This window comes from Mobula birostris, chromosome 8 (assembly GCF_030028105.1).
Source record: "Mobula birostris isolate sMobBir1 chromosome 8, sMobBir1.hap1, whole genome shotgun sequence".
In the NCBI taxonomy this organism is placed as follows: domain Eukaryota; kingdom Metazoa; phylum Chordata; class Chondrichthyes; order Myliobatiformes; family Myliobatidae; genus Mobula; species Mobula birostris.
Window position 1 is genome coordinate 63,104,564 of NC_092377.1, and position 20,504 is coordinate 63,125,067.

Below are 20,504 nucleotides of genomic sequence, written 5' to 3' on the forward strand. Positions count from 1 at the left end.
ACAGTTTCAAAATGAAGGGAGATGAAATCTTATCTGAATTATTAAAAGATATTTTAAGGCAGAGGAAAAAGATAGAAAAAAACATGAGCAAAGAAGTTTGGCAATGCTTAATGGTACACACTTTAATTGAAAAATTCTGGAGAAAGGAAGCTCATTAAAGACAATGAAACATTTCTTAAGGGCAGACCTTTATGTTCAACATTCTTAAATTCAGGGTTTTCACAAGATTGAGAGAGGGGTATTAAAGAAGGTGGACTAGTAATATTGTTAAAGAAACATGCTTAAAATATGAGGCCATATGGGTTGAACCAAGGGGTAAAAATGTGCAATCAGAGGCTTAACATATTCAGAGCAAAAGTAACAAGCATGTGGGTAAATTTTTGAGAGCACAAAAATGAAAATTTCAAACAGAAGCCCACCTGGTGAGTCCAGAGGGGTTTGACTAGCTAGCTATAGTGAATGTGGGAGTGCATTTGAGACTTCTGCACATGCACACAGCAGCTTGGAAGTCAGGAATATTCCAGGGGCTGGACCTCTTGTTCTGCTCTTAAGTAAAAATTCATTCTGTATACTGAGTAGAGGGACCAATCTGGCCTGTCAATTTTATGCCTGACATAACTGGTACATTTAGTATTTCAATGGGGTCATCAACCTTCACTTAAAACTTGGGTGAATATCTGATTATTTTTCACTATTTCAAAGCACATTTCTTTTCTTTTTTTGTATTAATTTTTTTTATGAGTTTCTATATTGGAACAAAAAAACCCACCAGTAAGAAGGAAATTTATACAGTGCAAAACTCTGTCTGATGTACAATTCATAACAGTAAAAAAGCACCCAAAATAAAATCATATAAAGTTAGTTTCGACCCCACCCTCCCACTACGCACTCCAAGCCAACCATTACGATATAAAGAAAAGTTAATCAAAGCTTTTGTCACAACAGAGCTGTGAATATAAAAAAAAGTGTATTGCCTACTACCTAAACTATATTTCACACCATAAAAAAACCTATAAAAGTTAACCAGAAAAGAAAGCTGGATGTAAGGGACTAAATCACTAAAAGAAAAAGGAAGATAAACCTTTAATCTAAAGAGAGGTTATGAAAATAATCAAGAAAAGGTCCCCACACCTTATGGAACTTGTTGTCCGAATTAAGAAGTGAATAATGAATTTTTTCAAGGTCTAAGCAGAACATAATGTCTCTAAGCCATTGAGAATGAGTGGGTGGGGCAACATCACTCCACCTAAGAAGAACTAAACGTCTAGCCAAAAGAGAGGCAAAAGACAATGTTCGCCGTTTAGTCGGACTCAAACGCGTGTCAACTTCACCCAAAATGCCAAAAAGACCAATCAAAGGGTTAGGTTCTAAATGGCAATTAAGGATATGGGACAAAGTAAAAAAGACATCTCTCCAAAATTTCTCCAAACTAGGACAAGCCCAATACATGTGGATAAGAGAAGCCTCGCCCACTATACACTTGTCACAAAAAGGACTAATATCAGAATAGGACCACGATAATTTGACTTTAGACATATGAGCCCTATGTACAACCTTGAACTGCAAAAGGCAGTGGCGAGCACATAGAGGTTGAGTTAACTGACTTAAGAATTGAATCCCAAACCTCGTCAGACAGAGAAATATTTAAATCATGCTCCCAGGCAGTTCTAATTTTATCAAAGGGGGCATGCCTCAAGGTTGCTAACTTATCACGAATAGTAGATATTAGACCTTTACCTAATGGGTTTATACAAAGAAACAAGTCCACAACATTTTTTCCAGGCAACACAGGAAAATTTGGTATTAAAGGGTTAATAAAATGTCTAATTTGAAGATATCTAAAGAAATGAGTGTTAGGGAGGTTAAACTTGGCAGACAAGTTGTTCAAAAGTTGCAAAACAATTGTCTATGAAAAGATCTTCACAACGCCTGATGCCCTTTCTGTACCAATCATGAAATGTTAAGTCTTGCATAGAAGGTCGGAAAAGATGATTATGAAAGATAGGACTAGAGAGGGAGAAACCATAAAGACCATAATGTTTTCTGAACTGAGCCCACATTCTCAGAGTAGGTCTAATGACAGGATTAACAATTAGTTTGGGCAAATGACAAGGAAGTGCGGAAATGGAGAAATCCTTATAGGAGTTCAACTCCATTGCCACCCATTTTGGGCAGTCAGACTGATTATGAAGGAAAGACCAAAAAGTAAGGCAACGAATATTGGCTGCCCAATAATAAAAACGAAAATTGGGCAAGGTCATATCACCTTCCCTTTTAGGTTTTTGAAGGCGAACTTTATTAAGTCTAGGATGTTTGCCCTTGAGGATGAAATAATAGAATCTAATGAATCAAAAAAAGCTTTTGAAATAAAAAATTGGTAAAGATTGGAATAAGTATAAAAATTTAGGAAGGATATTCATTTTAACATTAATTTGACCTACCAGAGACATGGACAGAGGTGACCAGTGTGCCAAATTCTGTCTTGTATGATTTAAAAGATTAGTAAAATTTTCTTGAAAAAGATGCTTAAAGTTCCTTGTTACAGTAATACCAAGGTAAGTGAATTGATTATATACTACTTTAAAAGGGAGGTTATGAAATTCTAATATTTGTGCTTCTCTGTTAATTGGTAAGAGTTTGCTCTTGTGTAAATTAAGTTTGTATCCGGAAAGCTGGCTAAATGTATTAAGTAGTGAAAACATTGGGGGTAAGGAGGTAGTTGGATTTGATATAAAAAGTAAAAGATCATCGACATAAAGAGAAACTTTATGCTCAACACCCCCCTCCAAATCCCCATCAATTCAGCGCAGCTACGAAATGCAATCGCCAGTGGCTCTATAGCCAGATCAAAAAGTAAGGGACTTAAGTGGCACCCTTGCCGGGTGCCACGTTTAAGGTTAAAAGGTTGGGATTGCTGAGAGTAGGTCAAAACAGAGGCAGTGGGACATGAATATAGCAATTTAATCCATGTAATAAAACTTTGTCCAAAGTCAAATTTTTCTAAAACTGCAAAAAGATAATTCCACTCCACACGATCAAACGTTTTTTCCGCGTCAAGAAAGATGACATACCCAGGAGTCCCAAGTGAAGGTGAATACAAGATGTTAAATAGACACCATATATTAAAAAAGGGGAGGCGATTTTTAATAAAAACCAGTTTGATCTTCAGAAATAATTGCAGGTACAATGGTCTCCAATCTATGAGCCAAAACTTTAGTCAAAATTTTAACATCAACATTTAACAAAGAAATCGGCCTATATGAGGAACACTCTTGTTAGATCTTTGCCTTTTTTCGCTAAAAGAATGATACTTGCCTCATTAAATGATGCTGGCAATTGACCATCTTTAAACGGATTGGATAAAATGAAGGTTAATTGAGGCAAAAGCAGTGAGGAAAATGATTTATATAATTCTGCAGAGAACCCATCAGGTCCAGGAGATTTACCAGACTGCAGTGCAGAAATGGGTAAAGATATTTCCTCTAACGATAATAGCTCACTGAGTTTTGCTTTGAGATCAATAGAAAGCGAAGGAATATTTAAACTATCTAAGAAATGCTCGGCAGAAATGCTATCGTTTAAAGATTCAGAGGAAAAGAGTCGAGAATAATAATTTTTGAACGTATTATTGATTTCAGAATGATTCAAGGTAATGTTCCCCTTTCCCATTTGAATTTTAGTAATTTGTTGTTTAACTTTAGAGTGTCTTAGTTGATTGACTAAAAATTTAACGGATTTGTCACCATGAATATAAAACCGGCTCTTACTTTCCAGAAGTTGGCATCCAATTGGATTTGGATGAGTGGAAATAAGGTCAAACTTAGTTTAAGTTCCACTCGCTTCTTGTATAGTTCCAGATTTTTGTTCTGAGCATATAGTTGGTCGTTTAATTTGATTGACCAGATCTAATCGCTCTGTATAGGTCTTTCTTTTTAAATTCACAGTATATGAAATTATTTGACCCCTTAAATATGCTTTCATCGCATCCCAGACAACCTGAGTTGAGGTTTCAGATGACACTTTAAATCTTAAAAAAGTTATTTGGTCCTTCATAACTTTTACAAAATCATTATCCGACAACAGAGTCTGATTAAAACGCCAGTGTTTATTCATTTGAGGGAGACCAGGAAGAAATATGAACAGGGTAACTGGGGCATGATCTGAAATCAATATACTCTGATAATCACAACAGCGAACAGATGGAATCAGCAAATTATTGATTAAAAAATAATCAATTCTAATAAAAGTATGATGGACATGTAAAAAAAAGAGTAATCTCTCTCACTTGGATGAAGAAAACGCCAAACAGCAAAGATACCATAATTAGAAAGGAAAGACTGAATTGATAAAGCAGATTTACTTGGTAGTCTAGGAACAGAGGACAATCGATCCATAACTGGATCTAACCAACAGTTAAAAGCACTGCCCAATATAAGAGAATATAAGCTCAGGTCAGGCAATAAAGAGAAAAAAATGATCAAAGAACTCCACATCATCCGAATTGGGAGCATACAGGTTAGCCAAGACTACCCTAGTATTATACAATTTCCCAGAAACAATAATAAAATGACCATTTGTATCAAATACTTTGTTGTGAAGCTCAAAAGGAACATTTTGATTTATAAGAATAGAGACCCCACTGGCTTTAGCCGGAAAGGCAGAATGGAAGTGCTGCTCCACCCACTTTGACATGAGACGGTAATTATCAGAACTACGAATGTGTGTTTCTTGCAAAAAAGCAATTGCAGCTTTGAGCTGCTTAAGATGTGAAAACACCTTCCTTCTTTTAACAGGATGATTCAATCCCTTAACATTCCAGTTTATAAAATTCATTGGACTAACCATTGTCATTTAAAAACATGGAGAGTAGTAGGCATGAGCAAAATCAAACAAACAAATAACAGCTCTGGGGCAAAAAAATAAAACAGGAAAATCAGGACAGAAATATGTCCCGAATAACAAAGAATAACTAAAGATTCTATAAATGCTATTGGCAATAGAGATCCCTCACCCCCCTCAAATCCCACAACAAGAAAGCTACCTAAGATCAGCAGCAAGCTCCTCAAAAAAAAACACCCCAAAACCCAACTTCCAGGTTCTTAACATCAACATAAGCTCCATTTGTTAACAATTCAAAAACCAGAAAACTTACGCACTACAAATTAGAATTATACTTAGAGAAAAGAAAAACAATTCCACCAAAATGTATTAAGGTTAACTCAAAGTAATAGTCCAAAAGAAAAGGTAAGAACTAAGAAACACATAAACAAACTTTACCCAGTAACCTACCCGCGAGAAACTATGAAAAAAAGTCACTGACTTGAAAAAGAAAGATCAGGAAAAAAAAACAAAGGAAAAAAAAAGTACTTGTCCACCATTTTAAATAATCAAACTGAATCTGAGGAAATGGAAGTAGCAGGGAGACTTCCGATAAATTTCTGAGCTTCTGTAACTAAGTTAAACCACTTTTTTTCTCCGGTAGCGAGAGTTATTCAGAGACGAGCTGGAAAATGCAGAGAGGGCCTGAGTCCGTGATTGTAGAACTCTTTCATGACTCCTTTATATTGGGCACATGGACTCAGAACTTGGGGAGCATAATCCTCAACAATACGGATAGATTGACCCTTGTATTCCAACTTTCCTCTCTGACGTGCTTCCATAATCAAAAGGTTTTTCACCATGCAGCAATGAAAACAGAGAATTACTGGGCGTGGCCTATGGCCCGATTCTGGCTTAGGTGAGCTCTGTCCTACTTGGGTGGGGTCAGAAGAATATCATTCCCAAAAATCTCACAAAGTGGAGAAAAATTCAACTGGAGATCCACTTTCAATAGCTTCCGGCAAGCCGAGGATTCGTAAATTTTGACGTCTGCTCGGACCTCCCAGATCCGTGACTTTAGATATTAACTTGCTGTTATAATCCCTCAAACTGTAGCAAGCGATTTCCAAATCGTGAAAGCGATGTTCTAAATCATCAGTAGTAGACTCAAGAAGAGAAAGACATTTGGCATGAGCCTTCACTTTGGAATTAATTTGATCTAATTTGGATTCTAACGAACTGAAAGAGGTCTTAAATTCAGATTTAAGCTCGGGTATTATTATCTTGTCGGTGCTGTTCCAAAATGGAAACTAACTCGGCAGAGGAACCAGCCACAGGAACTTCTTTTTTCCCCGATTTGGTGGTCTTTAAAACCATTGTAAGACAGGTGTATTCGCAAGCAGGAGGGAAAAAAAAATTTTTTTAACAATCTGGAGTGAAAAAAAGGAAAGAAGAAGTGCGGAGATAAGAAATAAAATGGAGCGATAGCTTTAAGCGACTAAACCATCGCCATCTTAACCGGAAGTCTCACATTTATTTTCTAACTAATGATTTTTAAATATCTTCAGTTTATTCTGAATAAGTTAAGAAGGCAAAAATCTATTTTCAGCAGTTACTAATTGTCCTAGGTCACCACACATTTAGAAACATAAGTAAGTTCTGGACAACATATGTTGTCAGTAGGCTGTCAGGCAGTGCCTGGATGGAGCTGGAGTCACTTGTAGCTGTGTATTGTTTGCAGGTCAGGAAAGAAAGTTACATAGCAAATGAAAGGGATGGAATTCGTGTTGAGGATGAGCTTTACATAAAGTGAGGAAGACACATGGAGAGAGACTGTCAGAGAGGGAAAGGTCTGCAAAGGATCGTGCCCTCAGGTCTGGAAACAGAGAAGATTATAGCTCTACAAAATAGCAGTTAATAAAGCTCTGAAAGTGGCAAAAGCCATTTACAAGGATCAGTTAGAGAGAGATTTCAACAGCAATAGCCAGTTTGGAGTTCCCTGCAAAGTCTTACCAACTTCAAACTGAAGTGCTCCCAAGTTACCCCCCCTCCCCTACCTTGGCCAATCAGATCTCGATCTCTTCTCATTTCCTCTGATCTGATATACTGAGCCCCTACCCCCTCCCGCTCTTTCACAAGCACTCTCAATATCACTATCCTCCCTTCACCCGAGCTGCATTAACCTTCCTCAGCCTCCCCTCCCTCCAACCCACCATATACTTGTTGTGAAGATGTTTGCAAACAATTTGGAAAACAGAACATTAGGAAAGCTGTAGGCCCTGATGGTGTCTCATTAGGCACTGTCTGGATCAGCTAGCACCTGTCTTTAATGAGATACTTAACACCTCCCTGTATCATGCAGGGTTCTGGACTGCTTTAAGGTTGCTACAATCATCCCAGTTCCCAAGAAAGACATGATCACTGGACTTAATTGATCATAGGCCAGTTGCTCTGCCTTCAGTAGTTATGAAAACCTTTGAATGTCTGATGTTGGCCTACCTTAAGTCCATTTGATCCTGTTCTTGTCCCGTTACAGTTTGCTTATAGAGCAAATTGCTCAGTAGAGGACAGTAGAGGATGTAGTTAACGTGTCTTCATTACACTCTTCAACATTTGGACTCCCCCAACATTTATGTGAAGATCTTGTTTGCAGATTTTAGCTCCAACTTCAACACTGTTTTTCTGGAGTTGCTCCACAACAAGCTAACCCAGCTAGCTGTACCGTACCGAATCTGTCAGTAAATTATGAACTTCCTGACAGGAAGGAAGCAGTACGTAAGGCTGGGATCCTAGTTGTCCAAACCAATGAATATAAGCACAGGCTCTCTCCAGGGCTTTGTTCTTTCACCCCTCTTTTATACAAATAACTATACCTCCACAGACAAATCCATTAAAATTCTGAAGTTCGTGGATGACACCACTGTATTAGTCTCATCTGTAATAGTGATGTGACCTGCTATCAAAGAGAAGTTGGCCTTCTTGCAACATGGTATGTTCATAACAACTTAGAGTTTAATATTATCAAGACAGTGGAAATGAAGATTGACTTCCACCAACAACACACTACCTGCACTTCACACTGCCCCGCTGCCCCCCGCACCCGAGGAATTAATGGTCAGGTCGTGTCTTTGGTCGAGTCATTTCGATTCCTGGGCACTACTATTATCAATACATTGAAGTGGGACAACTTCTTTATGCTCATCACTAGGAAAGCCCAGCAGAGATTGTTCTTCCTAAACCAGCTTAGGAAACTTAACACTTCAAGGCATATCCTGTTGATTTCTTACTTAGCCATCATTGAGAGTGTTGTGACCACCTTTATCACCATTTAGTTTCCCGCCGCCTCTTCCCTCTCCAAGTTCAAGTTGCAATGACTGGTCCACTCAGTAGAGAAGATCATTGACTGTCAGCTACTGACATTAGGAGACCTGTTCCTCAGAAGAGCGAAGAAAAGAGCTGAAAAAATTTACTGCTGAATCCACCCATCTTAGCAGTCAGCTAGTCACCAAATTGCCATCAGGGAGACACTGCAAGTCCATCATCACCAGGACTACACGTCATCTCTGAAGCTTCTTTCCTGCAGCTATCCAACTTCTCAACAAAATTCATTCAGATGTAATACCCTCACTGTCCTTGCACAACATCCGTTAAATGGTGTTTTCTGCTCTCCTTGTTCTGTTGATAATTATTTAATATGTTCATACGTTCACATTTATTTAATATTGATTATTGACATTTGCACATGTTCTGTTAATTGTTGATTGCTCATGCCTGTTTGCACTATTCTCTCACAAACTATTGGTTGTTATTGTGTTGTCTGTTATGATACTGTCCTGTGTTTTATGCATAGCACTGAACCACAAACAATTCTGGTAAATTTCACATACTGACCATAAAGTGATTCTGATTGAGAGAGAAATCAGTGGGTGGGGTTGAGAGAAAGCAACAGAGAACAAGGGTGAGTGAGGTGGGGGGAAGACTCTGAGGATGGTGGGAGAGTAAGACACCAGAGGGAGAAGGGAAGAGGAAGAGGATGTTACCAGCATGGGAGGAGAGAGAAAAATTCTGAGGGGGGGGGAGGAGGAGAAAGACATCGGGGGGGGGGCAGTCTGACCGCTACATCTTGACGTTGTGAATGAGCTAACCAAAGCAATTTAAACATTAAAAACAAAAGGGTATCTAAGGAGAAGGCAGGATCACTCAAAGGCACATGAAAGAATGTATAACTGGAGTCTGCGGAAGATAACATAGTACCAAATGTGTATTTTATATCTGTATTCATTAAGGAGGAGGACAAGGAGGGTAGTGAGACAACAAAGAGGTATGCTGTTATCCCAGGGCATATTGACAACAAAGAGGAAGAAGTGGTGTGTCACTTGAAGAACATGAAGATGGGCAAGTCTGCCAGGATGATCCTGATGGAACTTAACCCAGACAATTGAAGGAGGTCAGAGAGGAGATTGTTAGGCCATGACAGACTTTTTTGTATCCTCTTTAGCCACAAAAAAGGTCCCAGAGAACTACAGAATAGTCAATATTGTTCCTTCATTTAAGAAGGATAATAGGGATAATAGAGCAAATTTTTGGCTGGTAAACCTTACATCAGTGGTAGGGATATTACTGAAGATTAGGGATAGGATTTACTCACATTTGAAAAAGTATGAACATGAGGGATAGTCAGCACTGCTTTGTGCATGAGAGGCCACATTTTATGAACTTTATTTCTGAAGTGGTTTTGAAGATTATTAATGAGGATAGAGGAGTGGATTTTATATACATACAGCGTCCTTCAGGTGGGCTGATCCAGAAGATTAAGACACAAGGTGACTTGGTAGATGAGATTCAAAAATGGCTTCACTATAGAGGACAGAGGATAAGCAGGGTTTTATTCTGACTCTGGGTCCGTGACTGGTATTCCACAGGGTCAGTGCTGGGACCTTCTTCATTTGGGATATGCATAAATTATTTGGATAAAAATGTATGTGGGCTGATTAGAAAATTTTACAAGAGGCACAAAAATTGGCAACAGTTTGCAAAGTGAGGAAGGTTGTCAAAGTATTCATCAGGATATTGGTCATTGGAAATATGATCCTCGGGTGCATATCCATAGCTCTTTGGAAGTGGCAACACAAGAAGTGAGTAAGGAAAAGGAGATGTATAGTGTGCCTCCCTTCAGTTAGTTGGGTATTGAGTATAAAAACTGGCATATCATGTTGCAGCTGCATAAAAAACTTGGTTAGGCCACTTTAGGAGTATTGTGTGTTGTTCCGGTCACATTATAAGGAGGCTTTGGAGAGAGTGCAGAAGAGGTTCACCAAGATGTTGTTTAGATTACAGAGTGTTAGCAGTAATGAGAGGTTGGATAACTTTGCACTATTTTCTCTGGAGCATTGGAGACCAAGGAGGGACCTGGCCGAAGTATATAAAATTACTAGGAGCATAGATCAGATAAATAGATGGAACTATTAAATATTCGAGGTGATACTGTTAAGATGACAGGTTGAAAGATTAAAAGAGATTTATGATTTTTTTTTAATACAGAGCAGTAGGTAACTACAAACACTGCCACAGGAGGTGATGAGATCCGACTTGATAGCAACAGTGAAGAGGCACGTAAATAAGCACATAAACAGGCAGGAGTTGAAAGAATATAGAGCATATGCAAGCAGAATTGGTTACTTTAATTTGGCATTATGGTAGTAGAGACATTGTTGGTTGAAAGACCTGCTCCTGTGCTGTGCAGTCGAGCTTTACTCACTATTTAAAACAGAAAGCCGCAATTTCACAAATCAAGTTACACAGTTATAGCTTGACAAAGGGTGGAAGAGTGAGTGAGAGAGTGTGAGAGAGAGAGAGAGAGAGACAGAGACAGACAGAGAGTGAGGGGTAGGGAGGAGGGGGGAGGGGGGAGGGGGGGACAGAGTACGTGCGAGAGAGCCTGTGCGTGAGCGAGTGTGCATGTGTGAGAGAGTGCGCGAGTGTGCGTGCGAGAGTGTGCTTAAGTGAGAGTGCGCGAGTGTGCGTGAGTGAGGGAGTGTGTAACTGAGAGAATGTGCGCGAGTGAGAGAGTGCGGGTGAGTGGGAGAGTGTGTGTGAGTGTGTATATACATGCGTGTGTACACACACGCCCAAAAAACTCCGTACTACCACTGAGCAAGAGAATAGAACTGGGTTATGACAAAACTGGAGATGCATCCTCCAAGAGGAACACCAACACACTGAGTGAAAGAAAGCAATCCAGCAACTTGGTGAATGGGAAAGAGAAGAGCAATTTACTGAACAAGGAATGGGTGATTTACTAATCAAGAGCTACATATTACATGGAAATATACAGTAACTGAGAGAGACAGGCACCAGTTGGGAGAGAACTACACATTCACAGAGAGAGCATGTTTCAATTTTTTTTCCTAAATTTTACATGTTTTCTTTTGTATTTCCAATATATCAAACACTTTTCATATTTTTATCATCATTCAACTTCAGAAATGTCCTGCTGTAACATCTCATGTCATATCAAATCAACAATTTCATAGCATCTTAGATACTTATACCAATACATAAAGACTTGAGACTCAATTTAAAATTAAAATATTTAAGACATTGCTGAAAGATTTGGCTTTCGTGGCTTGAAACTGCATTGTGAAATATATGTGGTAAATGTATTTTTTAACCAAAATTATACAGAAAAAACAACTTAAGCAACACCTACAAAGAAGTAACTATTTTATATTATAGCACTTACAATTTTGGAAAAAAAGAACAATAACTTGAGACAAAAACAAAATACCGAAATCAGAGCATTAAAAGGTTTGGCCATTTTTTCTTTCATCAGAATTAGATGAAATATTAATATATTCTACTCTCCTCCAATGCATTCTGATCTACTTTGGTGATTTTTGTTTTATTTTCTTGTTTTGATTTTTGATTTAATTTCGTTTTCTTCAAATATTAGATCGCATGATGTTGACAAGTCAATCACGCTCCAAATTAGGATATATGCAAACAAAGATGATTATCAAAGTCTACATCATATTCTATAACCATTATCCTCCAGAATTCATGCACCAACCCCAGTCCTTAGCCTTGGTAGAATATGGTAAATTACAATTGCCTACTGGGATCCCATGTAAAGTAAAAATACAAGTTTGGATACTGAGACATAGAACCACATGGATGTGTAACTCAGCTTGAGTATAATGTTTTCAAATCATTTAAACAAATGGATGAAGAGTAATGATAAGCTCACACCTCAAAAGTCAGTGAAACCTCTTAATGATCCCTCCGCCTCTAAAATAACTTGGGAGTCATGATTCAGGGTTTCGAAATTCTGAAGTAGTAATCCATCAATTTACATAGGATTTTACATGTATAGTACATATACATGTTTTAATTCAAAACATTAAAAGTCATAATTGGAAAAGTTTACAGCTTTTGAACATTAATGCAGACATTACTTAAGTTACTTACATTTGCACAGTGTAAAGCCAAAGCACAGAAAACTGCAAACATTTTAAAGTTCTTCTCATCTGTTTGAGTAAAGGCTTTACCACTCATTTTGTTCACCATTTGTATAACACCAATGACAATCCCTCGGCTGACGATAGGCATGCAGAGAATGTTTCGTGTTGTATACCCTGTATAAAGGTCTACTTCTCTATCAATGCAGGGGGGACAAAAAACATGTACATGTTTTAGATTTTGAAGTGAACTGAAACTAAACATTTGAAAAACTGTTCATTATGATTTCTTTGCCCAGTTAATTTAAACATATTATTCTAATTATAATAAAGACAATTCACCATTTATAACTTCAAATGCCATTGAATTTCATTTTCATGAATGTCACCACGTAATCAGAAGCATATTTTTCAGACCAATTTGAATCAGGGTCCATTACCAAGCATACATTAAAAACTAGCCAAGAGTTTCAGCTTTGAATGCGAACTAAACATCAGAGAAATGCGAGTCATTCTTACTATGCCTTCAATTACCAGGGTCTTAAGTTCTGGAAACCAAATGGAGACTCATCAATCTCCTATGCATAACCTCTATGTTTGCATTCATTTCTCCTAATAATATAAAACAATGTCTTGTTTACTGTTCCAATTACTTGCATTATATTAATACTAGTTTTTGTACAAACCCAGATTTCTGTATCTGAATTCTGCAATCTTTCACTAGTTAAAGCACATTTTTCTATGTTGTTTGCCAAAATGGATAATTTCATATTTGCCCATGATATTTCATTTATTCACAGAGTATGACAGCATAAAAATAGGCCCTTTGGTCAAACTGGCCCATGCTGACTACATTATCCTCCATGCTAGTCCCAGTTGCCCATGTCCAGCCCATTACTCTCCATGTACAGGACCCATCCAAATACCTCTTAAAAGGTGCAGTTGTACCTGCCTCAACCATTCCCCTGTTAGCTCATTCCATATCCTCACTACCCTCTGTGTAAAGACATTAACCTGTCAGAACTCTCCAACCTTGGAAAAAAGACTATGACTGCCTCCCTTATCTATACCCCTCATGTTTTTATAAATTTCTGAGGTCAACCCTCATTTTTCTGCATTCCAGGGAACAAAGATCAATCTATCCCTATAACTGAGTACCTCTTGTCCAGGCAGCACCCTCATAAATCTTTTCTGCATCCTCTTCAGCTTGACAATGTCTTTCCTATACTAGCATGACCAAAACTATACACAATATTCCAAATGCAGCCTCACTAACAACTTACAGAACTGCAACATGATGTCCCTACTCCTAAACTCAGTGCCCTGACTGAAGGCCAGCATGCTAAATGCCTTCTTCACTATCATCCATTCGCACTGTCACTTTCAGCAAAATGTGCACTTGTATTCCTAGATCCTCTGCTGCACAACACTCAGTGCTCTGACTTACAAGTCTTAGCCTTATTTCAGAACGTATCATCTCACACTGTTGAAAATAAGTTATCATTCCTCATCCCATTTCCCTAACTAATAAAGATCTCTCTGCAAATTATTGCAATTTGCTTCATTATCAACAAGACCCTCTAATTTGATATCATCAGCAAATTTACTAATTATGCTGTGTACATTCATATCCAAATCATTTACATAAATAATGAATAACAGAGGCCCGGATACTGTTCCCTCTTATACCCCACTAGTTATAGGTCTCCAGTACGAGAATTAACCTTTAATCCTCACCCTCTGCTTCTTATCATCGAGTCAATTCTGAATTCCACGCGACCTGACCTTCCAGATCAGCCTACAATACAGGACGTTGTCAAAAGCCTTACTAAAATACATATTGATAACATCCACTGCCTTACATCCGTCTATCCCCTTATCTACTCTTTGGAAAATCTCCAAAACATTCATCGGACATGATCTCCCCCTCACAAAACCAAGCTGACTTTTCCTGCTTAGATCTTAAATATCAAGTGATGGTACATCTTGTTCCTCAGAATTAATTCCAATAACTTCCCTACAAATGAAGTCAGGCTCTCTGGCCTATAGTTCTTGGGCCTGTCTTTGCCACCCTTCTAGAACAATGGAACAACTTTAACCACTCTCCAGTCTTCTGGAATTTCACCAGTGGCTAATAAAAAAGCAAATATCTCTACAAGGTCCTCCGGGATTTCTTCCCTGTCCTCCCAAAAAGTCTGGGGTTGCATTGATATGACCCTTTTAAAAGCCTCCTGCCTGTCAACTGTTCCCTTCCCTTTAAATGGAGTCACCCAGTTGACTCCAGCTTGATCCTTCCTAATGCCCTCAAAGTTAGCCCTGCTCCAGTTCAGGACTAGTTCTATCTTTTTCCATAACTATGTTAAAACGAATAAAATTGTGGTCATTGGACCCAAAGTGGTGCCCACCTGCCACTTTAGTTACTTGGCCCAACTCATTCCCTATGAGGTGGTACAGAATTGCTCCTTCACAAGTAGGCTCCTCTGCACAAGTTCTGCCTCATTCAGGCCCTTTGGATTCAGGGTTGCCCAGTCGATACTGGGAAATTTTAAATCTTCCACAACCACCTACTATTCTCAGAACTACATGCAATTTCTCAACACATTTACTTCTCAAATTCCTAGAGACAATTGGGAGGAGGGTTTATAGTATCACCCTACCCAGGTGACCATCCCCTTCTTAGTTCTGCATTCTACCCAAATGAACTTGTTAGATGATCCCACAAGAATATCTTCTCTCAGTACTGCAATTATGTCTTCCCTTATCAAAACAGCAACATCCACCCCACTCTTACCCGTTCCTTTCTCATACCTAAAGCATTGGTATTCCGGAACATTGAGCTGCCTGTCCTACCCTTTTCTCAGCCACATTTCCGTTAGCCACACTATCCCATTTCCTAGAAACAATCCATGCCCTCAGTTCATCCACCTTACCTACTAAATACATGCAATTTAAAGCAGTTGTTCTACCTGCCTTTTACTGTAAACATGGCTATCCTGATTGCTAGACTTACATTTGTTTGTTGCTGCACATACACCTTCTCACTGACTTCTCTCTCGAGTCCTAAGCCCCTGCCAGATCTCTGCTCACTCATTTATCTCTGCTTTCCACTGTGTTGATTCTGTTTCCCAAGTGGTGTAATTAGTAAAATTAGAGATTCAGAGACTAAACCATTAATATGGATAAGGAGCTAATCCTTGAGTGTCCCCACTTCCAATATTATTTCATTCTACAGTATACAGTTAGTTTTGCACTCAGTGTTGTATATTTCAATGAGTTAATTATCTATTCTGTTATTTGTTCTATCGTGTACATTCTGACTGTATTCACTGGACTATTATGTAGTACCCAAATAACAACCTTTGGAGAATCAGTTAATTACCAGTACTGTATCACTCTTATAAATTTCTGGTTTCTCCGTGACATATTTGAAAGGACTCAATTCTGCTGCTAAAAGCAAGACTTGATCAACAAATCTTTCTTTTCTGGAATCCTTGCCCTTTATTTGTTTAGCTTTATTTTCCAAATGTTGTCCTGTTTTTTTTAATTAGCAGGCAATGTATATTTTCCTTTAACTGATGTTATATAGATTTACCTAACATAATTATGAGAGTTAATAATGGAATCTGAACACTTGGTTGATGCATCTGACTTCTTATGCATTCTTCTCTCTATAATTGGCAATGCGTCTTTAGTATCTAAACACAATGTCCTCCCCACTCCCCCAATCTCTCCATCACATTGCTCCTTAAAACTTCGCATTCTTGTGAAATTTGTCCCAATGAACCTAATATCCTAGGCATTAATTTTTATGTAATACCGAATGAGCAAATTATTTTTGAATACTCAACAATATTTAAGCTTCCATATAAATGCAGCCTGTTGTTATTAATGCCACTGATGAATGATGAGCATGTTCTGAAGTAGACAGAGAGCTAATTAAGCAGCAAATTAGTTAAGGTGTGAGTATGATGTGATCAGTGATGGTTGACCAAAGATAATATTCAAAGTTCAATAAAATTCTTTTCTGGGTGCATTTCAAACTCAAACACTTCCTCCACTCTCACTGTAAGGGAACAAGATGCCCTCTGGCTTCATGGTCAGAATTTGTCAGAAGTGTAAAGTTGATTTCTGCCCATCACAGAACTGGAATAATTATCATTCTGCTCACACAATAGTGGAAAAAAGAGAATGGTGATGATCATAAACAATTTTTGTGTTGTTCTTGATAGTTCTAACAAGTCTTTTTGTAACTCTTAACATATTCTTTGTACTCATTTGATGTTCTTTCTGCCTCTCCTGTGTTCATGAGGTATTCATGTTCCCTTTCTCAATTCCTTTTCATACACACAGAGACTTCCTTTACCCCTTAACAGCTAAGAATCTAGATAAGAAGAGGAGAGAATACAATAATCCCTTTTATATACTATTTACTTATCACCCTTAAGTTCATATTGGATCTTTGTCTCTTGTACATTAATCTTAAAATTCTAACCCTTCTACTTGAATTTCTCCATGATCACGATCTTTAAAACCTAGTTGGCTCTGCACTCCTCCCATTATGCCTTGTGCATCAATAACTTCCTCTGCCACACCACTGACATCCACAGCTTCAGGTCTCTAGGTATTTAATTTCCTTCCTGAATCTCTCTTCCTTTATATTCCTCTTCTCCTTTAAGTATTCCACATAATTTACCTCTTTGGCAAGCTGCAGTCACCAATTCCCTAACTCCTTATCTGTTTAAGTTCAAGTTATTTCAAACAACACTGCCTCAAAGTGTCATGGGTAATATTACTCCATAAGAAGTGCTACATAACCACACATTGTTGAATTAGCTTGTTACTACATGAAAAATACAATAACTTTATAAATCTCACAATGAACTGTCACTCACAGCTTTACAAATCAAACTTTAAAAAGGCAGAGTAAAAACTTCTAATATGACCGAGCAGCACTGGAAGAAGCAATGAATAAAAAGTCATTTTTAACTTCAACGTGACGCTAATTTGAATAAAAAAGTCACACATATCGGATATGAGGAATCCTTCCACGTGTCTTAAAAATCCATTGCTAAGTATAATTGCCTGTTAGGGAATATAGCTAGGAAATGGAAATAAACCTCAAGGGATAGTTATCCAAGGAGATTTGACCCGTGAAGTCATGGTAATGGTGGTACAATTCACAAAAATAAGTTATTTGCATTAACTCAAGTTTTGTGCTCTCGAAGCACTGCTTTTTCTGATGACCTTGAGAATCAGTTAATGTTAGAATAATGAAACAAAGTAATTTGTAAGTTATTTACCTGTTGAAGCGAGGGTCTGCATAGGCATCAGGAATGTTTAGAGCTTCCCCTGTTCGTGCTACTTGTCCAGCAATTCCTTTCTCAATAGAAAACCTTATCAATAGAACGGAATTAGCTTGTTAAGCAATTTCCTTCAGTAGTTAGTAAATAGTGGAGCATATCTTCCAACGGCTTGCCAGCAATCACAGACTTTTCTCAATGGGAGATATGCAAACAGGCTGACACAACCATTTGTTTAATACAGTACCTAAATGGCTTTCAGTCAGTCCAGCAGGGCATGCAACTTCCACCACCAGAAATTCGGCAGCAAGGATCTGATTCAACACACCAGGACTCAGGAATGGCAGGAGACTCCTTTTACTGAGCTATTACCGTTAGAGATTACTAGTTCCTGCAAGGGAACCTCTCAACATTCTCCAAATCTCCCATCATACTTCTCGCTGATTTTCCTGGCAGTAAGTTTAGCACTACTGTACTACAAGTGCACGTGTCAGCGACAGCTGAACTATGAAGCTGGAGATGATCACTTTTGCCTCATGGATAGATGGTAAAAGTTGAATGTCATCTACTACCGAATGTGATTATCTAATGAGCTGAAGGAAAATAGTGTTAGAATTTGTTAAGTAGAGCATTGAAGTGACAAATCCAATGTATGCTGGAGACTTGAACAATAAAATGAACAGACATCTTCTGTGGACAGGGGAATGGAGGCAATGCCTCAGGATTTTGATTGTTCTAATGTATGATCTCCAACTTAGAACATTAACTCTCTGTTCTTCTCTTTCACCAACAGCAATAAAAAAAGGACAAATGATAGAGACCGTTTCGCTGAACTTCTACATATTGGCCAGACCCAACGCAGGTTGGGAGACCGTTTCGCTGAACACCTACGCTCTGTCCGCCAGAGAAAGCAGGATCTCCCAGTGGCCACACATTTTAATTCCACATTCCATTCCCATTCTGATATGTCTATCCACGGCCTCCTCTACTGTCAAGATGAAGCCACACTCAGGTTGGAGGAACAACACCTTATATTCCGTCTGGGTAGCCTCCAACCTGATGGCATGAACATTGACTTCTCTAACTTCCGTTAATGCCCCACCTCCCCTTCATACCCCATCTGTTATTTATTTATTATTATTATTATATAAATATTTCTCTCTCTCTTTTTCTCCCCCTGTCCCTCTCACTACACCCCTTGCCCATCCTCTGAGCTTCCCCCCTCCCCCTTTCTTTCTCCCTGGGCCTCCTGTCCCATGATCCTCTCATATCCCTTTTGCCAATCAACATTCCAGCTCTTGGCTCCATCCCTCCCCCTCCTGTATTCTATCATTTCAGATCTCTCCCTCCCCCTCCCACTTTCAAATCTCTTACTAGCTCTTCTTTCAGTTAGTCCTGATGAAGGGTCTCGGCCCGAAACGTCTACTGTACCTCTTCCTATAGCTGCTGCCTGGCCTGCTGCATTCACCAGCAATTTTTATGTGTGTTAAATGAGCTTTCTGTATGATTGTTGTCTATTTAACAACCCTCACCAGCTGTTAAGAGAAAAACTTGCCAATTATGATTGGCAAGGCCCTATATTATACAAAACCTCAGATGATTGCTGGTATCCCATTGAAAGAACGCTGTCAGGTAGTAGCAGCATGCCATAAACAGGAAGTGACTACTGAGCTCAGCTAAGTTTGTCAGACATCAGAATATTTGCTCCAAGAACATAGTGCAGGTATTATTCAGCAGGTATTAGCTATTCTAATAATGCAGTAAATTTTGAACAATAAGTACTTTAAAACAGTGTACTATGCTATAACCCAAAGGAGAAAAAGACTCAGAACCTGACTCATACAAAACTACCTGATGCTTCTGGGATATAATGGAAACTTTATAATGGATGCTGGTTACTGACAATTCTTATATATCAATGACTGGATATAGAGATGACAACTTGTTGAATATCCTCTGGTTATCAATTTCTATGTGATATTAACATGGAAATAAATAACATGTTGCTATACTTTCACTACTTTATAAATCATTTTGTTAATTTACTATGACAGGACCCAACTATAAGTCAATACTATAAGCTGTCAACCCATAATGTCAATTTCTAATTCGATACAGAAATTCCTTCAATGTACAAGTAAAGAAATGGAACAGGACAAAACATTTCCCTCTTTATTTCTCAGTACTGATAAAGCTGCTATTTGGTACCTAATCTCTTTAGTTTTCTTGAAGACTGGTTTTCCTTCTTTCACTTCACCGATATCAAACAAGTCTGAATACAACTCTCTCTTGTTGTGGTCAACCTGAAAGAGTGCACAGCGATCGGCATTTACCAAGCTTTTTGCGTTCATCTGGGGGGAAAGAAAAATTAAAATGTGTGTTAGGGAGTATTCTGGAGTTATGAGAATATAGCAGATATTAATTCAAACAAGAACCAGGCTCCAGTTCTGTAAATGTAAATAAATTCAGCAAGTTTGCAATTAGTCTCATTTGTTTCGTAAATTTCTAACAGTAGATTGAAGTTAAAGGCACAAGCTGCTCCACAGACTAAAAGATTGCATGTACAATAGCTCTACATTAGAACAATGAGATTGTGTTAATTTGTTTGCATCGAACCAGACAACATGGCCAAGTTACTTGCACCATTGTGACTTGAGTACAAACTGGCAGACCAGACAGATGTTGTCACTTTGCATATCAAACATGGTAACAGGTATGGGAAATCAATAGTTTTTGTGTACTATCACATTTGTGTACTCCAAGACAGCCCTGACAACATTAATTCTGGGTGTCTGGGACTTCTGACCCCAGATGTTTTTAGACTACTTGTGTGAATTACTTTGTGACAAAGGTGCTTGAACATTCAGAGGTGTATGATACTATAGATACGTCATTCAAAGGAAGCATTAAGGGTATAAAAATGTGATGT

The 20,504-nt window shown here is 38.3% G+C and overlaps 1 protein-coding gene across 11 annotated transcripts in view; it reads right to left on the reverse strand.

Annotated features, from left to right (window-relative positions):
- The window catches only part of pde10a (phosphodiesterase 10A), a 464,697-nt gene that overhangs the window by 90,261 nt on the left and 353,932 nt on the right, over positions 1 to 20,504 (reverse strand). For all 11 annotated transcript variants that reach the window (XM_072265304.1, XM_072265305.1, XM_072265308.1 and 8 more), the window contains 3 exons: positions 19,784 to 19,926; positions 17,576 to 17,668; positions 12,286 to 12,472 (listed from right to left, as the gene is read on the reverse strand). In XM_072265304.1, the coding sequence (XP_072121405.1) occupies positions 12,286 to 12,472; positions 17,576 to 17,668; positions 19,784 to 19,926 (423 nt within the window). The remainder of the gene's footprint in view (positions 1 to 12,285; positions 12,473 to 17,575; positions 17,669 to 19,783; positions 19,927 to 20,504) is intronic.